The sequence below is a fragment of the Columba livia genome, chromosome 1 (assembly GCF_036013475.1).
Source record: "Columba livia isolate bColLiv1 breed racing homer chromosome 1, bColLiv1.pat.W.v2, whole genome shotgun sequence".
NCBI lineage: Eukaryota > Metazoa > Chordata > Aves > Columbiformes > Columbidae > Columba > Columba livia.
In genome coordinates, this window is record NC_088602.1 from 155,068,008 (window position 1) to 155,089,397 (window position 21,390).

At 39.1% G+C, this 21,390-nt stretch overlaps 1 protein-coding gene and 1 long non-coding RNA gene across 2 annotated transcripts in view; one reads left to right on the forward strand and one right to left on the reverse strand.

Annotated features, from left to right (window-relative positions):
• CPM (carboxypeptidase M) overlaps positions 1 to 1,245 on the reverse strand; it is a 36,773-nt gene extending 35,528 nt beyond the window's left edge. Inside the window, exons 1-2 of the mRNA XM_065039727.1 lie at positions 1,088 to 1,245; positions 791 to 941 (exon numbers count right to left, since the gene is read on the reverse strand). Of these exons, the coding sequence (XP_064895799.1) occupies positions 791 to 941; positions 1,088 to 1,105 (169 nt within the window). The 5' untranslated portion in view covers positions 1,106 to 1,245. The remainder of the gene's footprint in view (positions 1 to 790; positions 942 to 1,087) is intronic.
• LOC135576155 (uncharacterized) lies at positions 911 to 20,962 on the forward strand. The gene is made up of 3 exons (XR_010467775.1): positions 911 to 1,045; positions 6,332 to 6,438; positions 19,411 to 20,962. It is a non-coding gene; the product is annotated as an uncharacterized LOC135576155 (long non-coding RNA).
• The last annotated feature ends 428 nt before the right edge of the window (positions 20,963 to 21,390 follow it).

The window sequence follows — 21,390 nt, forward strand, 5'->3', positions numbered from 1 at the left end:
TCTATCTAGTTTCATGCCTCTTACCAAAGCAATTTAATTTTCCAAAATACATTTAAGATTTTTTTTTTTGCTTAAAACTAGAGAGATGTATATTATTTATATGCTAATAAACACTAAACTCTCTAATATCTTTTAAAAAATGAAATAGACTTTTTTTCTATGAATGTATTGTAAGAAAGTACTGGTCAGAGAGAGATACATTCAAATGTCTATAAGGTCAGAAAGATTATTATTGATTTCAGTATATTTTCCTATAGGGTTTGAGACTGAAACCCCATTCTTCATTTAAAACAAAAGACCTTGTATCAGTATGGAATTTGAAATATTTTCTTCTAGTCAGTCCAGATTTACTGGAATAATAGGTAAAGAAAAAAAAAAAAACACCACATTTTTTTAACATACCCACAAGTTCCTATTCCAGCCCCACCTAGAATGCGCATTTAGTAGATGGGGTACCACGGATTTTGAGCTCTTTGAAGACAGCTCCGTTTCTGAAATCGCCACTAAGAAAGTTTCAAATTGTCAGGAAAAAAAGGTATTGGGAGAACTTCGCCCCTAGCTGAAGAGTCATACATGCCATTAGAGTTTGTTATTCACGCTTAAGCAACAGAAAGAGGAAACTCTGACAGAGATGTGAGCAGAGAGGAACCCGGCACTGGGGAACCAGCGAGAGCACCCCCGCCGCCCGCAAGCACGCACCGAAAGCCACCGCAGCCGCTCTTACCCGCGCTTGTCCCGACTTAAATAAACCAGCAAAACTTCGTTTCCACCCCACATCACCACTCCCTACCTTCCACCGAGCGCCCGATGCTGTGCAAGTGCGTGAAGGAGGAGTAGGCGTCGTGGACCCCCTTCAGGTACGCCTCCAGCTCCTCAGCGTGGTGGTACTTGAACTCCAGCGCAGCCGCCACGGAAACCAGGCAGAAGATGCCCACCGCGTCCTGGAACGAGGCACATGAACCCTAACAGCCAAGAGGACCGGCAGGCTCGCCGCCGCAGCCACAAGCCCTCCCGCCTCAGCCCGTATCTCCTCTTTGGGGAGCAGGTACCTTCCCCCACCCTTCAAACCCGTACCCGCCGCTCCTACCCCGGCGGTCGCCCGCATGGTGCCGCCGCTCCTCCACAACTGCAGCCCCAGCGCCGGGCGGGGGCCGCCATCCCCCAGCGCCGGCCTCGCCCTTGCCCCTGACTGACGCGGGCTCCATCCACTCAGCTCCCCCCGGCCCGCCCAAGGGGCAGAGGGGGGAGGACACACCCCCCTCCCCGTTCTTCCCTCCCTCCTTCCCGCCGGGACAACGGCTCTCACCTGCGCCCAACGACAGGAGCGGCTCCCCACGCTGTCCTCGGCAGTCCCACACCGACTCTCCTCCTCCTCCGTGTACCGCTCCCTGAAGGCTGGGAGCGAGGGAAAGGGCTCAAGCAATTTTATTTTATTTTATTTTATTTTATTTTATTTTATTTTATTTTATTTTATTTTATTTTATCTTAATGAGAGGTGTGACAGCAGCTGGGTCCTCAGCACCTGTGTGGTCCTGGCGTGGGATCCAGCTGTCAGCACCTGGGGCCCATATACAAAACCTCCTGCATGCAGGGGGACTCTTCAGAGAGCTTATCTGCCTAAATCTCTGCCTAGCATGTTTGTGTCTTCATTTATTTATTTATTTATTTATTTATTTAAGATTACTTTTTAATAGGCTCACATTCACTCACTGAAAGGACCGGATTATATCTGCAGAGTTAAACGCTTTTCTTGGTTTTGCGCTAACCACATTGCCTTGGGGATATCCTAGTTTTGGGATTCACCACAAAGACTTTTTCATCACGTTTTATTGTCTTTAAGATTGTAAAGGACTAAAAGGGAGGAAAACTACAACAACAACAACAAAAAGTGTGAAGCTGGCCTCCAGCAACAAAAATTAGGATAGCATCTACATTTATTTAAAAATATGATGTGGTTATAGCTGAGTGTTAGAATATAACCAGTTGTAAATACTGCATATTTTTTTTCTAAGAAAGAAAATGGCAGTTTCTATTATAACCAGCAGCAGGATTTAATCTGCCTTCTTCTGAAGTTTGCTATACAGGACAATGTCAGGAAAAAGATATTGAAGGAGATGAAAGTGTGAGCCAATGCCAGATAACAAGTCCTGCATTCCAAACAGAAAATGCTGTATTTAATACAAAGTTCTCGCTAAATAAAAAGTTACTGTAAAATCTAAAGGTACTTTATTAAATCTCAAAGCTTTAAGGAAAAAAAAAATCAAAGTATACTATAGTTTCTTAATGTGCCTGAAGAATATACCTATAAAAATGGTGGTAATGTATCTATGTTGAGAACACGCAAGTATTCTGAGTTCATATGAAGAACTTCCATGTCACCTATGACAAGGGATGTATGCAATGTACAAGTCTACTTGCTTAAAAGAGATATATATATATAATATTAGGCTTCTGCTGAATACTGTTCCTCCTAGCATGGCATTTTTGGGCAGGCCCCAGAGCCTTTCCTACTCCAACTCCACAATATTTTAACTCTTATAACTTGACAAGACCTTCTCTCACCTATCACCAAAAAAAAAAAAAAAAATATCTTGCAAGACCTAAATATGTATGTCTTTTACATATGTTAATGTTAATAGTTGTTTAGATTTACTTGCATTTACTACATGGAATGGAAGTGAAACTGGGGGTTACATTACAAATATGTCTGCAGAGAAGCAGGAGGAAGGAGTCAAGCATGTGAGCTTTATGTTTGAATTTGTGAGGCTTGAACATATATATAGATCTGTATATATGGGCTCCTTGAAAGATGATCTGGAGATATCGCGTGAGTAAGCAGGGAAGAAAATCTACTCAGGTGGTAATCCGACATATACATACTTGGAAACTGTCCCAGATAATCACATGAAATCAGAGAACTCCAAGACACAGAGTAGGGTGTTTGCAACACAGTAAAAATGACAGGGGGCTGTAAAAACTTAATCTCAGCGCCATGACTAAAATCACCTTTGATACTGGATAATCACACAGCGTTATCTCCTTTGGAAATTACCCCACCCTTTAATGTAGCCAACTAGTCACAGTTAAATGAGAGCATTACTGTACTTGGGAATGTTCAGAATGATAGATTGTTTCCATGCCAGGTCCTTGCAAGTTAAGACAAGTCAACCTATTTGGCAACATTTGAGTTACATGTGACAGAATCAAACTTCTTTTTTTTTTTTTTTTTTTTTTTCCCCAATATGCACAAAACTCAAAGATATTTGCTCTTCTTGAGTCATTTAAGGTCAATTTAATCCGACCAGGGCAAATAATATTCTGCTATACGCAATTGTGGGTAAAAGTCAGTGCCAAAGACCAAATCCTGGATGAAATTAAGTCAGTGATAAGTCTCTCATTAGCATCGGTAAAGAATCAGTGACTGAAACCTATTGCAGCTCCTGTTCTCAGCACTGCAGTGGGCAATGACTCCTAGGAGAAAGCAAAGACAGAAGTGTTATTGCTGTAAACAGCATTAATTGTTATCCCCTCTGTATCATTCTGGATCGTCCATTCAAAACTATTCAACAAGTAACTACTAAAGCTTGCACCTGGGCATGGGGTTTGTGAAAAAGAAAAAGAAAGCAAATTTTGAGGTGAAATTCTCACCCGTGGATCTCAGCGGAGTTGCTTGGAACTGTATGGGGGTGGTGTAATGATGTGAGTAGCTGTGTTGCCCTCTAGTGACGGGTTAAGAAAATCCTATTACCAGCAACAGGTATGAAAAATTAATTCTTCAGGCAACAGCGAGGTAGCACCGTGAGCCTGACATTTCCCAGACACACAGTTAAGATAGGTCTCAGCAGTAAAAACCTCCTCTGGAAGCTTTTGTGGTTTTGGAGAGCCATTCACAGAGGCAGTCTTGGAATGTGGAATCTTACTCAGTGTTGTGTCATCTTTCATGCAGGATTTCTGCACTTTCCAAAAATTAAAAAGAAAAATGAATGTCTCACATTATAACTGGAGCTTCAAAATATTTTTGGCAAGAAATACAAAGAGTTCACTAACAAGGATCAAGTTTTCTTAAGGATCAACACTGCTATTAAAACTTTCTCATTTGAGATCATAACGTAAGAACACAAGCAGCTTCAGGTTCTATGCACCTCCATAACACCAAGGACTCGACAATCAGATTTATGGTGTGGGAAAAACAGGAGATAAAGGCTTTCTCAGGAGAGATGAACCAGACAAGTGAGTTCAGTACAAGTGGTGCCACAGACACATGAATTTGATAGGACAGCACAGTCTTGGATTAGTGTAAACCCAGATACCAATCACCTGAATAATCAGCAATGAAGCCATTCTGTTGTATAATACCCACACTGATGGATTACCAGGCTGATATTAGTCTGGCAAAAGACAGATTCCCTGCATGAAAGAGCACAAAGCACCAGAAATCGCTCAAGTATTCACCACCTTATTAGTTGTCTCTACCACACAGGCAATTCTCAGCTGACGTTTGCATTTTTGGTTCATAAATCTCCTCCCCTCCATCCCAGCACATGGTTTACCCCAGAGAAGAAAGGGATGCCCTGCTGTGTTTGGTAATCTGCAATTACAAAGTGATCCCGAGAGGCACTATGAGCAGCTGGTCTGGTTTAGAGCTGTCCAGACAAGCACTGAATTGGCCAGAGAACCTGGAACCACAACTAGCTGCCTGACAAGCCTCTTGCTCATCCCTTGTTGCAAACAGCAGAATCTGCGTACAGCAGAGATTTTGAGCTACCACATGATGTGGTGGAACAGGTCAGTTCTGCTCCACGGGGGGTTGAAGCATGGGAACATGATCTCGTTCAAGACAAATGTCTTGTGTGTTGGGTATTGTAATACAGTTGTAAAATGTTTGGGGTTTATCTTCTCTTAAATTGGCTTATACTTGCCCTTTCATCAGTTCACATGGAAACAGATGTAATTTGAAAATAAATTATCTCTGGAAAGGCAGAATCTAATTTTGCACTCTGGGCATAAATGTGTCTGTGGGTGGGTAACAGCAAAGGACTAAAAATGAGGAAAGCCAGGAAGGTCTGGTGGAAAGTTCAGTGGGCTGAGGACCCATGGATCTCAGTGAAGTAAATGGGAAGAAGGAACATTAATAATGTCTATAAAGGTTTTGAGGAAGTGGGAGGACTGGAAGCTGTGGAGAAGGGCTGGAAGGTGGAAGGGTTATGGATACCGTTGTTGGGAGAAAGCAATTGAGAGGATTTGGGCTGGGGATATCATGTGGAAAAGGACTGAGACTAGTCTTTCTGTTCACTAACATCTTGCTGCTCTGACCCTAGGATAACAAAATGTGAGGGATTTAAGATGTTGACATAGCATCTTCTCAGGTCTGCTAATTTGTATATGAAATGCATTGCAGTTAATACCGTGGAAATTAGAGAGATTTTTCATAGCTGATTCCTTGTTGATATTAAGAAATACTTTTGAGTAATCCAAAATCTGTCCCAAGAACTGGACTAATTTCAGCTTCCAACATTTGGAAAATACATCACGTTTTGGAATAGCATTTTGCCATTTTTGCTAATTACCTTCAGATCAAAATATCTTCCTAATTGCCATTGTCAAGAACAATGCAGCACTCTTACTCAGAATGATGGCTAATGTGTCTCCTTCAACAAAATTCCTCTGGGCCCCTTAACATATCTGTTTCAAGTAAACAATGGTGCCATTTCCTGAACAAGAAATTAAGACATTTTTTGGAAAACTTCATTGTGTAATAAAACAATCCTCTATTTATCTGCACTGATTTATGCATGATGGGCCTCTACACTGACAACCAAGTAAACAGTATGCGCTGGAATCTCCTATCAGTGAAAAGTACACATTGTGGTGTTTTGAGCTAACCTTTTTCTTTTGGGAGAGAAATGGAAACTGAGCTTTCTAGATATACAATTTCTATGAATTTGCTGATCAGCATTTTAAAAATGAATGTTTAGTGGTGCAGTGCAGTAAACAAATATGCCGCTTTCTTGACCTCACTGAAAGCAGCTGGCAAGTCTTTTCTTGGATTAATCTGTACTGACTGTGTACTGGTTAGACTGTGATTTATTAAACCATACAGCTCTGTGAAGGCTCTGTTTTTCGGAAGATACAGGTATGGTTTTGTGGCCAGCTTAAACCAACCTAAAACTGAGCCAATCCTGAGAGAGGCATCCCTGCCCCAAATCCCGCCACCTCTCTTTTTTCAGTGTGAGGACTCAAGCAGCCACGTGGTCAGTTGGATCAAGGAACTGGTGTATCTGGAAGCTAATCCAAACACACACACAATCAAAAAAAATCTCTTCACTTTCAGATGGCTCAGCTCCCTGATTCATCCCGTACAAGTACAGGCCTTGGCTGAGGAAGCAGCAGGGCTATATGGCCCATGGAGAGTGAGGATGACCTGAGAGTGAACTAAAGGTAGGTATGAATGTGATACTACAGGTCAGCAGAGAGTTTCTTTGAAAGAAGGAGGTGTGCTCAGAAGAAAGAGACTCTCATCCCATACCTCAGTTCTGGCAACAGGTTGTTCCTAAGAGATAGGCTGGACATGAAATCCTGTTACTCTCCTACCCCACTAATGATGTAGGAATGGTGATGGTGAGTTTAACTGTAGATAAATTAGTGTTTGTCAAGTAGTTTTGTAATGCCAATTAAATAAAAGAGAAAGAAAATGGCATTTCGAGTATGCAAGCCTCTGTTAAGCTTAGTCAAATACCATTCTATATAGAAAGCGATAATATTTGGATAGTTCCTCTAGCTAAACGAGCCTTCCAAGGTAACCTGTCATGACAGAAAGATTGTTAAGGTTATCTTGATCCAATCTGTATTTACAAATACAATCACCTGCACAAAAGAGCACTGGAAATAATAACTTTTATTCACAAACACTTGTAAGTCCATGGAGAAAAGCCGCTCTCATGTTGGTTATGAAAGCTGGCTAAAGAGCAGCCCTTAGAAAGACACAACCTGGGGAAAAAAAACAATCTTCCAGTCCTCAGGCTTTGAAGGTAGCTTGTTGAAGGTCACACATAACCTCATCCCTCATCAGAAAATCAAAAATTAGGATGAAAAAAGTTGTTGCTGACATCAGGGAATTTTTATTTTTCTTTTCCTAGTTCATGTTTTTCAGAATTATTAGAAATCTGTAAAAGTAGTCAAGCTTTGAAATGAAGCAAGAAACACCAGGTAGGCTTTAATTTTGTCTTGGCTCATTGAATTTTCATACGATTAAGCTTCTTCTAATGTTACTTATTTACAAAGACTTTCAGTGATTTCTTGCTTTAGAATGCTTTGTACTTAAACTACATGATATAAGAAGAATCGTTTTGCTACCACAATGCTTCCCTCACTCAGGAATTTCTCCTGCACAGTGAAATCAATGTTTAGAGAAGATGTGTAGGATAAGGGATACTCCTGCATTCTTGGCATATCCTTAGAATGGGTGTTTCAAACCAACATACACTACAACAGCATTAAGCATGCTCATCAGGCACCAAACTGACATATGAGCAAGCCCCAGATTGGAACAATTTCCTGTACCAGCTTCAGAAGGAAACAAATCTTGGCAGTCAGATGCCTTCATTTTTACTTTGTTAATATGTGACTGTGTAAATATAATATAAAATTCTCCATTGGGAATGAGAATTTTAAGCGTTTAAGAAAGAGTAGTCTCATCTCATTTGAATTAGTAATCCTTTTTGGCAGTCTTGCATACAGGAAGCCTGAAAATACACAAGAAGAAAAACATTAATTCCTCAGAGACCCTGTGGTAAGGACATCACTAAATTAAGATAACTTGAAGGATGCCCTCATTTCAAGACAGCTATTCAAATCTTCATGACAGACAGCAAGGCTGAATGTTGCATGCGTTGTAAAGCCTGACATACTGCACACCAAAAGCATTTCTGCAGTTGATTGCTTTTCAGGTAGTTTTAATTATTGTTCATCCTGCAGGGTTTAAATGGATGATTATGGAGCCTCAATCTGCCCTTTTCGTTGCATACTGAGTAACTTTTTTGAACCTTTCCTTTACCATGTCTGCCCCATGTAAGCCTAGCTACATGAAGGATTCTGTCTGTGATCAAAGACTGGAGTGTTCAGACAATTATTTGGCCCTTACAACTATCTTGCTGTGGGCTAATAGTTTAAATTGCACTATATATTACAAAAATTGCCATAAATTGCCATGGATATAGATATTTGATAGTTCAGAAATTTTCACTTCCCATATCTGCCTTTTTGGAACATAAATTATTTCATCTTGTCCTAATATTCACACACCTACTCTGGTCCAGCATTCGGTATTACTTTAAAGTGGCTATCACAATTATATTATAAAACAAGCCTGATGTGATTGCTGGCTTACAGACTCATGGTACAGATCTTGGCTTCACGGTGTCAGATAGATGTTTTACAGGACTGGAATGTCAGCCAGCTCTTATATGAACTAAAGAAAGGTCTTGATTTTATTTTACCTCTAAACATTTTAGATAATGGACTAAATTTAAAGCAGAAGTTGGCAGAACTTGCATGTTCTCCTGATCCTATGATTAGTGTAAACTCAGATTATTTACTTGTCTTGGTTCCCTTAGATTCACATTTCATGAGACTGGATCTCTAAAGTCAACCTTTTTAGTCTAAATGTAACCAAAAAGGGTAGTAACTCTACTAGCTTGTTTTGTCAGACTGCCTTCTTTGTCTTTAAACAAATGATTGTTTCTTTTCACCACACGTGAGAGAAACCACACAAAATAGTATTCCATGCATAAGTTTATATCTAGGACACTATTCCTTACTAAGGGATCAAAATTTATTTCTTCCTCTCCAGCCCATGTTGTCCTAATTACTCTCAGTATTTTTGGTACTTTTGTCTAGATCTAGAATTACAAAAAAAGATCCTTATCTCTATCTGTTGGCCAGCCTTACCCAGATGCAAATAGAGAATCTGAACCAGTAAATCACACAACCGTATGTTCAACAACTTTGAACTTATGCCAAAGTTCTCTTGACTTCAGTCACAGTTAAGCATCTTATTAAGATGACACATGTGCTATCTTGTAGAAGAGGGAATAGGCTTGAGAGCTTTCATAACTGGGGCTTCTACTGTTCTGGAAATGTCTGTTACCATTAGTGACTCTGGAGTTTACATTGGTTTACATAAAACCAAAGTTGATCCATGGACATAAACATTTGTATTTTCTATTGTTTCTTCTTTTAATGATTTGGGCTCCGAATTTTGGTCGTTGTTTATTTCTGCCATCTATTTTGGATCAATATTTTAGTGAGTTAGTAGGTCAATAGTGATTTCATGAACTTTCCCCGTCCTGTCTGGGTGTTTTGTCTGTTTAAAATATGATATTGTTTAGTCTTATTTGAAGATCTTTTCCTTTCTGTATTTGTTTTCTATTCAGAACTGATTAATGTGGAGAAAATTCTTTCTCCAATCTCTTTGAAGAATTAAAGAAGTGGTGATGATTTATCTTTCTTCTCCATTCAAGATTCATTCTTCTCCACTGTAGACTCAGTGCTGATTGTCATTTATGTACACAGAGTAATTGAAGAGTATGCAAAAGTGATAAATTAGCATTTTCCATACATTTGGGACGGATGTATTGATTGGGCCCTGGAGAATAGGTCTACTGTCATTTGACATTCTGCAAAGACCATGGGCAAGTAACACGAAAACAAAGCTGCTTGCAGGAGCTTTCTACTTATTTAATTGCTTAATTATGTCAATAGGGTTAATTAGAAAGTCGTGGTTCTTGTAATTTTGCTGACTTTACCTGAACTTGTAGGTAGGAATAGCTTGTTCCAAAAGTTTGTTGAAAGTGGAAAATTCTTTAAAAACAAGGCAATGATGCATGTGTCATAAACATGGTAAGAACACGGTAAGTAGTGCCACCTGATGAGCAACTACTTAATATTTTGGTTTATATTCATTTTTCAGAGAGTGGCCTGTTTTCATTTGAGAGATCAGTCAACACTCAAGATCTTGTGGGTGTTCCCTTTAAAAGGGGAGGCTGGTGGTGGAATCAAACATTTTGTTAATTCAATTCCTAGTCTCTCCAACTAAAGCTCACCTAGACAGGGAGCTCAGCTTTTGAACAAGTTTGTATATAAACTGTATTTGCAACTGACTGCTTTCCAAAGGAAGTGTAATCCTCCTATTTTATATTCAGGGTGAACTTTAAAAATACTCACATTTACATTATGCTGTTACATTTCAATAAGCCACTATTTTAACCACAAGAAGACATCCCAAGCCCTGCTAAGAGGACCAAACTGTTAATTTCCTCAAGGTTTTTTTTGTCATGTTGATGAAAATGGAATATGAATAATTCACAAGCATCAACATATATTCATGATCTTCTCTGAAGATTTATGTTATCCTCATTTTACAGATGAGGTACTGGAGCATAGAAAAAAAATAGGATCAAAAGATTTACCCAGTCTTAGAAGCCACTCTGAAACATCAGCAAACTGATTTTTGAGGGTAGTTAGCATTATATTACTTTATGCTTAAAAAACAACTCTCACTGACTTCAGTTGCAGCTGTAAATTTTAGACACTTCTACAAATTTGACCCCTCCATATCAGTGCAGGTCTCCAAAAATAAGGAACACACCACATCTGGTAAATCTGGTTTTACAGAGTTGCATCCATAGCAGAGGCAGAGACATGATCCCATTCAACTGGACAGTATTTGCAGCCTTAAACACATAACTCTATATTTTCTTCTTGCACTCCATGATCCCAGATAATCCTTTCCAGCTTCAGCAGCAAATGAGACCAGACTCAGCTGTGACCCTTATTTACAGCCTAAAGTCAAGGGTCATTTGGTAAGTCTGTTACAGTGCCTACAAATGAAGGAGCCAGGAAAAGGAGGCATCAATGCTCTAGTTTGCAATGATACTTTTTTAGTGAAGAGACTTTTTGTCTAATCTTCCACATGATAAATCCAAAACAAGTAGAAAGAACAGGCATTCAGTCCTGTGAAATGTCACGCTCTGTATGGTTCACGAACAAGGTTATATTTGCTTTCTGCTGATTGAGTTAATTAGACCAGCAATGGTTTATTATCTTTTGTGTCAACAGGTACATCTGGGAGACTGCCAGCACCTTTCAAAGGTATTTGGTGCCAGCCAAGTTTTGGGAACCTCAGGGGAGGGCACAGAATCTGTTCTTACCCAGCTGGACTTCTCATACCCTCTGCAAACCAACCTCTTCCTTTTCCACTCTGATTCATCCTGGTGCTTTGGCTTCTTTCTCCAGTTCCATTTTCTTTACTTAACAAGATACACACAACGTACCAAAGACATTTCTAGGCCCAGTTTGCTTCAATTTACCTGAAACAGGCTATTCTATTACTTCCATGTTATTTCACCCACTGTATTTACTGACTGATTTTTAGCCATTTTCTAGGTATAGAGGAGAAACTGCATACCTCCAGCTGAAGCTGACATTGATAAACTTGAACTCTGAAAGTCCTTATCTGCCTCAAAGCTATCACTGTGACTTCTTTTATGGACACACAACATCAAAACCCTTCCTGTCACTTTCATTACCATCAGGCCTAACAAAGTCCTGTGCTTGCATTTGTACTCGCAGCATTGTATTCAACTGAATGCTCAAGGAATTCAAATAAACCAAATACCTGTACCCCTGAAATGAATATAACTTTTGCCTGCCACGTTAGGTAAATCTGGACAACGTTTAAATGCTTCCATGTTGTCTTTTTCCAGGGTCAGAGTCTATGACATTAGTCACTTAATTTGCTTGTTTCCTACCACTGTCTACCTGATTTATATTAGCTCAAGTATTTGGTAATTTCTGGCTACAAACATTTTTTCTTTCTCTCTGTTAACACTGGGGAAAAACTGATGGACTTCTCAGAAATATTTAGGAAGCAATCTAGGTCATAGCAAGACAAACCACTCTAAACATTCATTCATCAGCTGCTTCTCTTCTCTTAGATGGCAGTGTGCCTTCACGTCATCAGTGGCCACAATCTCCCGAGCCTTTAGTGACTTTTGGCTCTATAATCCCTATTTTACCTGCTGTTGCCCCCCTAATAGCACTCTGATAGTGCAATGAGGCATAAGAAATGCTTTGCGATATTTATTACTTTGGAAAATACTTAGGAAATTAGGAAAACGTAAGAATACAATTTCCACTCTATGTCAGGTTTTCAGGGTGAAACAAAAATGATAATGGGACTTTTCAGAACCCTGGCTTGCTGACCTCATGGATGACACTGATTTTCCATGTAATGCCAGCTACCAATTTCAACTTTAACATCTAGTTTGAAAGGAGCTGCGTGGTTTTGTATACTGCAGTATATGAGCTCTCACAAATCGATTTCTTCTCTTTGTTCATATAATTCTCTCCTTTCGTTGAACCTTCTTGCTGACATATATTTAAAAGTTTGTTCATAAAACATAAAACAATTACACAACCATAGAGATAATCTAATAAGTGGATAAGAGAGCATTACATATAAGAATAAATGCTTATAATTGCAAAAAGTCCTTATAAAATCTGTTTAAGCCATTTATTCAGTGATAACCACAGCATCATATGTTAATGTCCAGTCAAACCCCCAAGCAGGATGTTTAACCAAAAAATGACATTTTATCTGAGGCTGAGCATTACACAGAACATATACTTTTTCAAAGTTACTAGCTGTGGTGCTTTGGGGATTTAAAATCAGAGAGCCTTTTTCTGTCCAAATATACTCAAGGATCTTTCTTTTTTTAAGAGTTCACTAGGTGCTTTCCTCCCTGTATCTTTAAAATTGGGTAGAAGTCTTTCTTTCAGCAACTTCAACAGTTCTTTTGTGTTACTTCCACTAATATAAGAAGTATCAGTGAAATGCTACAGTTGGATAGTTTGGATTTTAAAGAGGGTAGCATTAAAAGCCATTGATATTTTAATCAATTGCCTTAGCTTGGTGGGGATGGCCAGTGTCTACTGGGGGCTTCAGCCAATTCTGATTACTTTTGAGAAAGACATAAAAGTGGCAGGAAACAATCTACCAAAGCTATTAAAAAGGAGGGTGCTAACAAGCTTTGGGAAAGTAAAAAAAATGTCCAAATGAACTGGATGAGAGCAGATACGGTCACTTAAAAGGATAAATTATCAGCAAAAATAAGAGAAGAAGAAAATTTGACTTGGAAGTGCCCACTGATAATGCAGAACATTTTCTGACCATAGTGTGAACATACCCCCCTCCACCCTTCAAAATCCAGCTATTTTCACCTTTTTATGCTCCCATCCATACCTGGAGTTTGAATACACCATTCTCATTAATGAGAGACCCATAAGACTGGAGACAGCAATCAGGCTGGTAATCTATGGATCTCAGGTTCTGATTCAACACCATTCAACCAGCAAAAATTCTGAGCACTCAGGAGTCTTATCAAGTAAACACAAAAAGCATAAGTTGCTAAGCAATTCATGGATATGAAGGCTTTGATGTATTTGTGTAATATCAGCAAAGAAGTGGGTCCAATGCATTTTGTATAACTAATGACATGATAACAACCTAAGCTCCTTGTTGTTCCTTATTCCTTATTCACAAAAAAAAAAAGCAGTGAGTCAAATTCTGGTTTGCATAAATAGATACAAGTACTTTCAAGTTCCTGGAAGACATATCTACTTATGTAAGGGCTAAATTAAGTCTCTCTCTATATATAGTTAAAGATTAAGCATAAGTTTCATTAAGAAGAAGATATTTGGAGTAGAAAGCAAGTCTTCATATTAAATACTAGAATATAAAGAATGACAAGATATACACAGAGAAATGACATTATCAGGACATTAAACCAGAAATATTCAAATATTGATGAAGCTGAAACATCAGTGTTAAAACCCAAAGCAAAATCACTATATTTATATTTATTTATTTATTTATCTAAAGTCATATAATCCAAACCTTAAGACTAAATCCACTCTTGGAACTGGCTATCTTGACTCATCCTTTTCTCTGTAAAAGTGGTAAACCCAACACTTCATAGTTTGAAAAGACTTAAAAATCAGAACCTTAGTTTCATCTCTGGTTAGAACGCTCAGGCTGTGCATGAAGTAAATTGACAGGAGGCTCATAAACACATTTAATAAAAAGTTATTTTAAAAATAATAAAGGTAGAACAAAAGAGCCTTTCAGTAAAATTTTCTATAACAAACTTTCCTATTACAGAAGGATACTGTCACTTCATTGCAATCAGAAAAGACTTTAAATTGAATAACCAAATAAACCACTTATCCTTCTGGTGTAAGATTGCTCCAGGGCACAGAAGAGTTTGCAGCAGCCCTGTTGCACTTTTGGCTCTTTCAACTTGTACATTTAAGCAAAGACTGAAATGCAACTTGTTGCTCTATTTGCTTAAAATGTATGTTTTCTGGACATTTCAAAGTGATCTGCTAAATACTTTGGGAAAATTAGACACCAAATCAGAAACCGCAAAATATAGACAGTGAATCTGTGGTTACGTCCTGCAAACAAACACAGAAAAATAGGGTAAGTTTACTATAACTCTGTATGGAGTGCAGAAAGTGATGCTATTTTGCCTAAACTGTCATATAGTCAATTTGCTCTTATTTTACAGGCCCTCTGCACTTTATCCTACAATAAATGCTATAGCTCCATTAATATTACTGTAGCTCTAGAAATGGTGAGTTAAGGTAAAGAAAGAAAAACGCAGACAGGAAATTTAAAATGTATCAATGTGTTGTTCAGAAGGACTTATCCATTTGAAATGTTGTTAGAGTTCCCAAAAAGTGTTGTTACAATTCATAAGACTATTGGCACTGTAGTATAGGATCAGATCCTGACACAGGAGATTAAGGTGACCCTTCAATTTTACTTGGAAATAGATTGTTAAATTCACTGTTACATGATGCTAAGACTGCTGAGGCTACTTTGGGAAAACCAGATTCTTGCAGACTGTGGTGTGAATAATTCTGTGTAATAAATCCATTGAGTGGAGAGTCACACAACAGTCGTCCTGTGTCAATAAATGATCGTCTCTGTCTGCGATGGCGTGTGGGGCTGCCACGAACTTATATTAGGTATTGCATATCTTTGTAATGACAAAGACTCTCTAGACAGTGTTTGGACAAGGTTCCTGAGAAGAATCACACGTCAGGCTCCTCTACCCTTCACTAGCAGTCTTTTCAAAGCCATCCTGCGTTGCAGGGGTATTTTTCTATGAAGGTTTAATACTGTCCCTAAGCCACTAACACAGCACTGTGGTCTTCTGGTACGGGCTGTTACTGTGCTAATCCTCTGTATTCACAGAATTAAGCTACAGTAGGGCTGTTGTCCGGCTTCTCTGGGATGCACATTACTCTGAGCCAATCTTGTCCTTTCACTGATGGTATCTGGACTGTTCTGAGGTCTGGGACACTGCAGTTTTGTTTCCATTTCTCTGACTATATGCTTTGTAATGCCGTTTCCTACTAGCATGCCCTTTCCATTCTGGTACACAGGAATTTGGCCCCAGAATCTTTTTCTTCAGCTGAAGGCAAGTTTCTTCAAAATGTGTCCTCATCATCACAAACTTATTACTCCGAAAAGCAAGGAAGCACAGGGACAATCTCTGTGATTCCAGGAGAAACTACTGCAGGGCCAGCCCATGAAGTCTGGTTTACTGTCACCTGTCCTACAGCAGGTATTATTTCTAATATTACATATGCAGCATTTTTACAGGCAACCAAAACTTCCCCTTCTGACAGTCTGCAAGTGGCAAGCTGTGTCACTCACAAGAGCAGAAAGGTTACTGCAAATACCATTTTGGCTAAAGGCTTCTGATCAGGAATAAGCAAAGGCTCTTCAAGTAGTCATCTGCTATGTCCTACCAAGTCCTGCCTCGTAATGGCCTTTATAGGCCCAAGGATGGCCTGTAGTCCACAACTTTGGTGTATTGCTGCTTCTTATTTTGCTATTTTTATAGCAAAAAATGTTTGTGCAGTTAAAAAAATTGTTCTAACAATTAAAATTACAACTGTAAAAGGGAAAACCTCATTTGAAAATGCCCGTAGCTGTGCGGAGCCACCATTAAGAGGGGTTCCCACCATGGCTGCAGTATGAGTAACATCCTTGTTACTTAAACAGACTGATGTTTGGAAAGCTACTAGTGAACTTAGGGTGTTTCAGCATGTACCTCAGTAGTTTAGCACGCACCTAAAGGCATCAGTTTAAAGCTATCAAACAACAGCCTTTATGTGATGGAGTTTGATGGTCATTTCTACACGTCATGTAATCATAAGCATGTCCATTCGTGGAAATCACACTGCAAATGCACGTATTTTTGTCACTTTATCCAGTGAAAGAATTCACATACACACCTGTCCTGTTTCTAACCAAGCTATAAGGTCATGTGTGATTAAGTTAAAATATAAGCAATCACCTGATGGCTTTAGTTGCAGGTCTTCACAGACATTTTGCACAGGCTGATTTGCGATTTAATGTAGCAATATCTGTACAGTAAAACCACTCAGAGAGTTGTCTCCTGTTCTGATCTATCTTGACTAATAAACAGCAAAGTTAAAACATATTTTGGATTACCACACCCTGAGTGAGCAGGTGGATTTGCAATTATATGAACCCAGTGGCAATATGTTTTTCTTTTAACATTGTTGTACATTTCTAATATTACCTGGTCACCTCTTTTAGAAAAACAACAACAACAACCATACAAAAAAAACCCCACCACAACAACAAAAACAACAACAAAAAAAGCCCAAAACAAAACAAAAAAATACAACAACCCCAAAAACCTTTTTAATTAAAGTGGAACGTTTGCGTATTGCACACATACAGAAAGTTGTTTTATCTGTATCCACAAACGACAAACCTCTGGTTTAGACCATGTATTTCCTTTCCATCAATTGCCTCCCACAGGCATTTAAAAATAACCCCAATATTGCCCTGCACAAAGTGACTTTTTATAACCTCAGTGCTATAAAAATATACATGATGCTATACAATCTTTCAAAGTACTTTTTACCATAATAGGTACATCTGTACTTAACTGATTCACCTTTTCTTTTTCACAGTGTTCAATATTTTACAGACATGAAGTCACATCTACCTGTCTGTACTTTGTTACATACACAGACATTGTTTACGTGTTAGTGACCTGTTAGCCATGACTCTATTAATCGTGGAGGTACCTTTATCCTCATGGAGAGAAACAGTTTAATGTGTTTGGAGATGGAGGCACCGTTACCTCAATTTGTTAATACTTTTTCTCCTGTTTTTAAGTTCAGCTATAGGAATCAATCTGATAATAATAACTTTTCCTTTTCACTTGCACTTATAGGATAATAAAACAAACAAGGAAACAAAAAAGTTAAAACAGAGCTAAGCAAACTCTCTCTCCTCTGGTGAAGTTCTGGTGATCTCTTTATCAGGTTTTACTTTGTGTACATTATCCATTGCTTCCACTTCTTCTCTGTAACAAAAGATGAACTTTATGGCTTAAGTTAAATCAACAGTCCCTCTTTACATAATCAGAAAAATTGGCTTTAATGCATTGATTAGCACCATACTTATAGAGCTGACTTCCAGCTTTTGAAGCCAACTGCATTCCTGTTCAATAAAAATATCGTTCATTCTCTCCATCTCAAACCTTCAAATGCACATGCTAAACCACAGTTCTCTCAGCCCTTAACCACTTCAGTACCAACAGTGTTTATTCAGGTTCTCATTTTTAAATGTCTCCTTTTTGTTTTCTTTCCATCACTTACTGTGCAGCCAATGTATACATTCCTCCAGGACTTCATTCATGCGTGTACTCACATATTTACCTGAAAATACATTACTGATTTTCATAGTGCTACTGTCATTAAGCCTGAACTATTAATTTTTATCTTGATACCTCTTAGATTTGCTTATCTATAATCCCATATTTTAGTTGCCTTAAATTGGGTAACAATCAGGAATTTTTTTTTTTGTATATAGCTCTCTTTTACTTCTGAAAGCTTTTGGAAGCCATAGTAGAGATAAATTCCATTAATGTAAAAAAAAAAAAAATCAGCAAAAAAAAGAAGGTGGGGGGGTAAGAAAATAAAAGAACAAGAAAAGCAAATGGTTATGGGAATAGGGAGTAGAAAATTTATTTCCTTCTCTCGGAAGGTCTGTGTGTTTAGTGCGAGACAACAATCTGGCCAACACAGGAACATACCTGATCTTCCATATGGACTACCAATCACCAGCACATTTCTACTTAGCTGTTATGTTGGAAGTCAGTGCTTGTAGCTTATTCCATCAGTAGTGGCAAGGAGGACAAACAGGGAAAACAGCTTTCTAAAACTCACAGTCTCCATAAATTATAAGAGACTGACATTTTTAATCAATAAATGGAATGCTCAAGAATATTTTTTATATATACAATTAGATGTGCTTTAATTTGGACATCTGCAAAGAAACTGTGTTGTGACTTTCAAAGCTAACTCTATCCCCATTCAATTAGGACGTTTTATTACTCATTGACTTTTTCCCAAACCTTCCAGTACACATGCAGCATTTGTTACAGTGCCAGGACTTTATTCGCTTGGTAAGGAACAAGCACTCAGCCTGGTTGAGAGCTAAAGACCTCCTTTGCTCTCTTGACAGCATCTGGTAATCTTCTCCTGGTAAATCTTATTCTGTCTTCTTGTCATAAAGCACACAATTCTCAACAATGAGGAACATATTATATCATTTTTGCTGATACATCTTCAGTTTGAAAAGTTCTCACAGTGGGCATAGATGAAACCACTCCCTGTGTCACGTTGGAAATAAAGTACATTTGAAAAATTAATCAAGATTTCCAGTCTTACTGGAATGCTGAGCAGCATTTCAACAACAGCAACAAAGAAGGATAAGAAATTTGCAATCAGGTTTAAAAGCCAAAAACAAAGTAAGGGTCTATCTTTGCTTAGGGAATTGTTCCAAGTCTGGATTACAGCAGTTCCACATGTTGATGTTGGAGTTACAGGAAGACCTGCCCATGCAATATTATACACCCATGACTATAGATTATTTACTCTTTTTAATGAGATACAGATAAAACGCCACCTCAGACAAACCAACTAGATAAAGAAGACATAAATAATTTAAATCCTCTAACACAGTGATTCTTCTGCTTGTATTTGGAAACATGCTATTAACTCCATTTCTAAGACTGCATGTCTTTTTTGTATCCAGAGTTCTTAATTCCAAAGATGTGGAGGTAAATCTAACACCCAAGGACCGTGTTTCTGCTGTGTTTTACCAGCAGTACCTGGGTGGGCTTATCTTGTTTCTGTTTGTAAAGGAGCTTTGCCATGCATATTCTGGGTGTGCTCAAAAACAGGGAACCAACGTTTCTCACCTTTATTTACATGTTTTTATTCCTTTTTCAGATCTTGACTGCTAGATGACCTCCCTAAAATGTACATTCATATATCTTTCTAATGTTCAGCAGTATTTTGGATATTTAGTCAGTCATGGTGTTCTAGTTGACGGGATTTTGCCTCTGTAATGCCTGACGTGACACTGGTGGTTCATCAGCAAAACTGTAGCAAAGAGAACACCCTCTAGTTGCTAATATATAGGAAATTTTACGCTCAGTAAAAGCTGCCCTTAGGCTGCCCCTACGCTTGTCAGCAGAAGCAAAGTAAAGCCACCCTCTGCCCAATTTGTTGTCCACCCTGGGGAGCACAACTGGAGGGACTGTAGGTGCCTAGGATGCCAGGTACAAGACACACCTTGCCAGGGCCAGATGTGTCTGGATACCCACTTATCTTCAGAGCTTCCATCAAAACCCTCCAGAATAAAAGAGCAGGTGCCCCAAAACTTGTGAAAATACCATCAAGAAAGTATCTGGTGAGAGAAGACTGTTGAAAGATGAGAAGAATGGAGAGTCACCCTCTCAAACAAGATGGCTGCCAGCAAGGGCACTGAGGCCCAGCTGAAAAAAATTGTTTTTAGTCACTTTTGAAATTAAAATCACAGTGTCCAACAATACTGTTAGATGCTACTTCAATTAATTCTTCTTGGCAACACTACTGGGACAGATGAATGAACCTCAAGGGGGATATTTGTGGTGGAAGATGAAGTCCAAGACATCCCTGCCCAGATCCAGAAAAGTCTTCAAGACAGATATATGCTCTGTACAAATGGACTAGCCAAATCCTGCAGCCCACAAGGAAAGACAAACCCTTAAAGCTTGTCTCCTTGTTCCTTACAAAAAATGCTCAAATGTCTGCTGGATGGCAAGTTTAATTCAGAAAAAGCTCTGCAACTGACTCCAGTTGCAAATATCATATACCGATATTTACGCATCTCAAATTGATTATGAAAGGAGAAAAATACAACTCGGTGAAAAGAATTCTTTTGGGGATGCCATATTAAAAATGCATATTTTTCCACAATTTAGCAAAACACATTATTGGACTGTAATCACCCCTTTAAAAAACAGGAAACCTGCCAGGTGGCAAGGACTTAGCTTTTTAATGAAGTTTCCAGTTCAGCTCTATTTCCATAGAACTGTGAAGAGCTGCATCCCTTCCAAAAGTTACTGATTTCTAGTCTTTAACTTTCAACGGTTCACCTTCTGCTCACTGGAAACATGAGACTTGTGTTCTCAGGGAGACATCATGAACGAATTGTCAAGGGATAGCTCCAGTGGTCAACAGAGTGGAAGAAGACATCAGCACAGGATGATTCACATCATCTGTGTGATCTCCCACTAACCTGTTCCCATTCTTCAACTGCCTGTACTCTTCCTATCTCCCCTCCTCCCTTCTTTCTTGCCACTTGTTCTTCCCTCCCACGGTTTCCATCACCCCACCCTCCCTTTGATTTAATCCCTCATTCTCTATGTTCCTTCGCTCAGCTTCACGCACCACATGAATCCAGACCTCCCATGCATGAACCTGGAGTGAAAAGCCTCTAATAAAGAACCAGTCACTAGCTTTTATTGTTCGTGCTTTTTTTTGCCGAAGTTTATAATTTGTCCCAGCAGTTAGATTTTCACCCTGATAGCTGAGTGTTTGCTTTGTATGGGGGAAGGATAGAGACTGCCTGCTAATGAAGCATGGGGAAGGAGGACTTTGCTGAACCCTCCCACTCCCCCAGCACTTAACATCTCACTGGGAACACAATACTGTTTTTGAGGGTATTCGGTTTGGCAAACAATAAATCCCAGAGCCAGCAGAACAGGCAGACACGTCCTGGGTTAAGGAGCACGCCTACTGAGTGAGGATCTGCTCGCACAGCGTGCTTGCCGCTCAAGTGCTTGGCTCTGAAGGTGGCAGGACATGTCCAAGGGCAGCAAAAATGCCAGAGAAAGGGTGAGCACTGTCCAGGTGGCAGGGGAGTCACCTCAGCTCCAGTGTCTG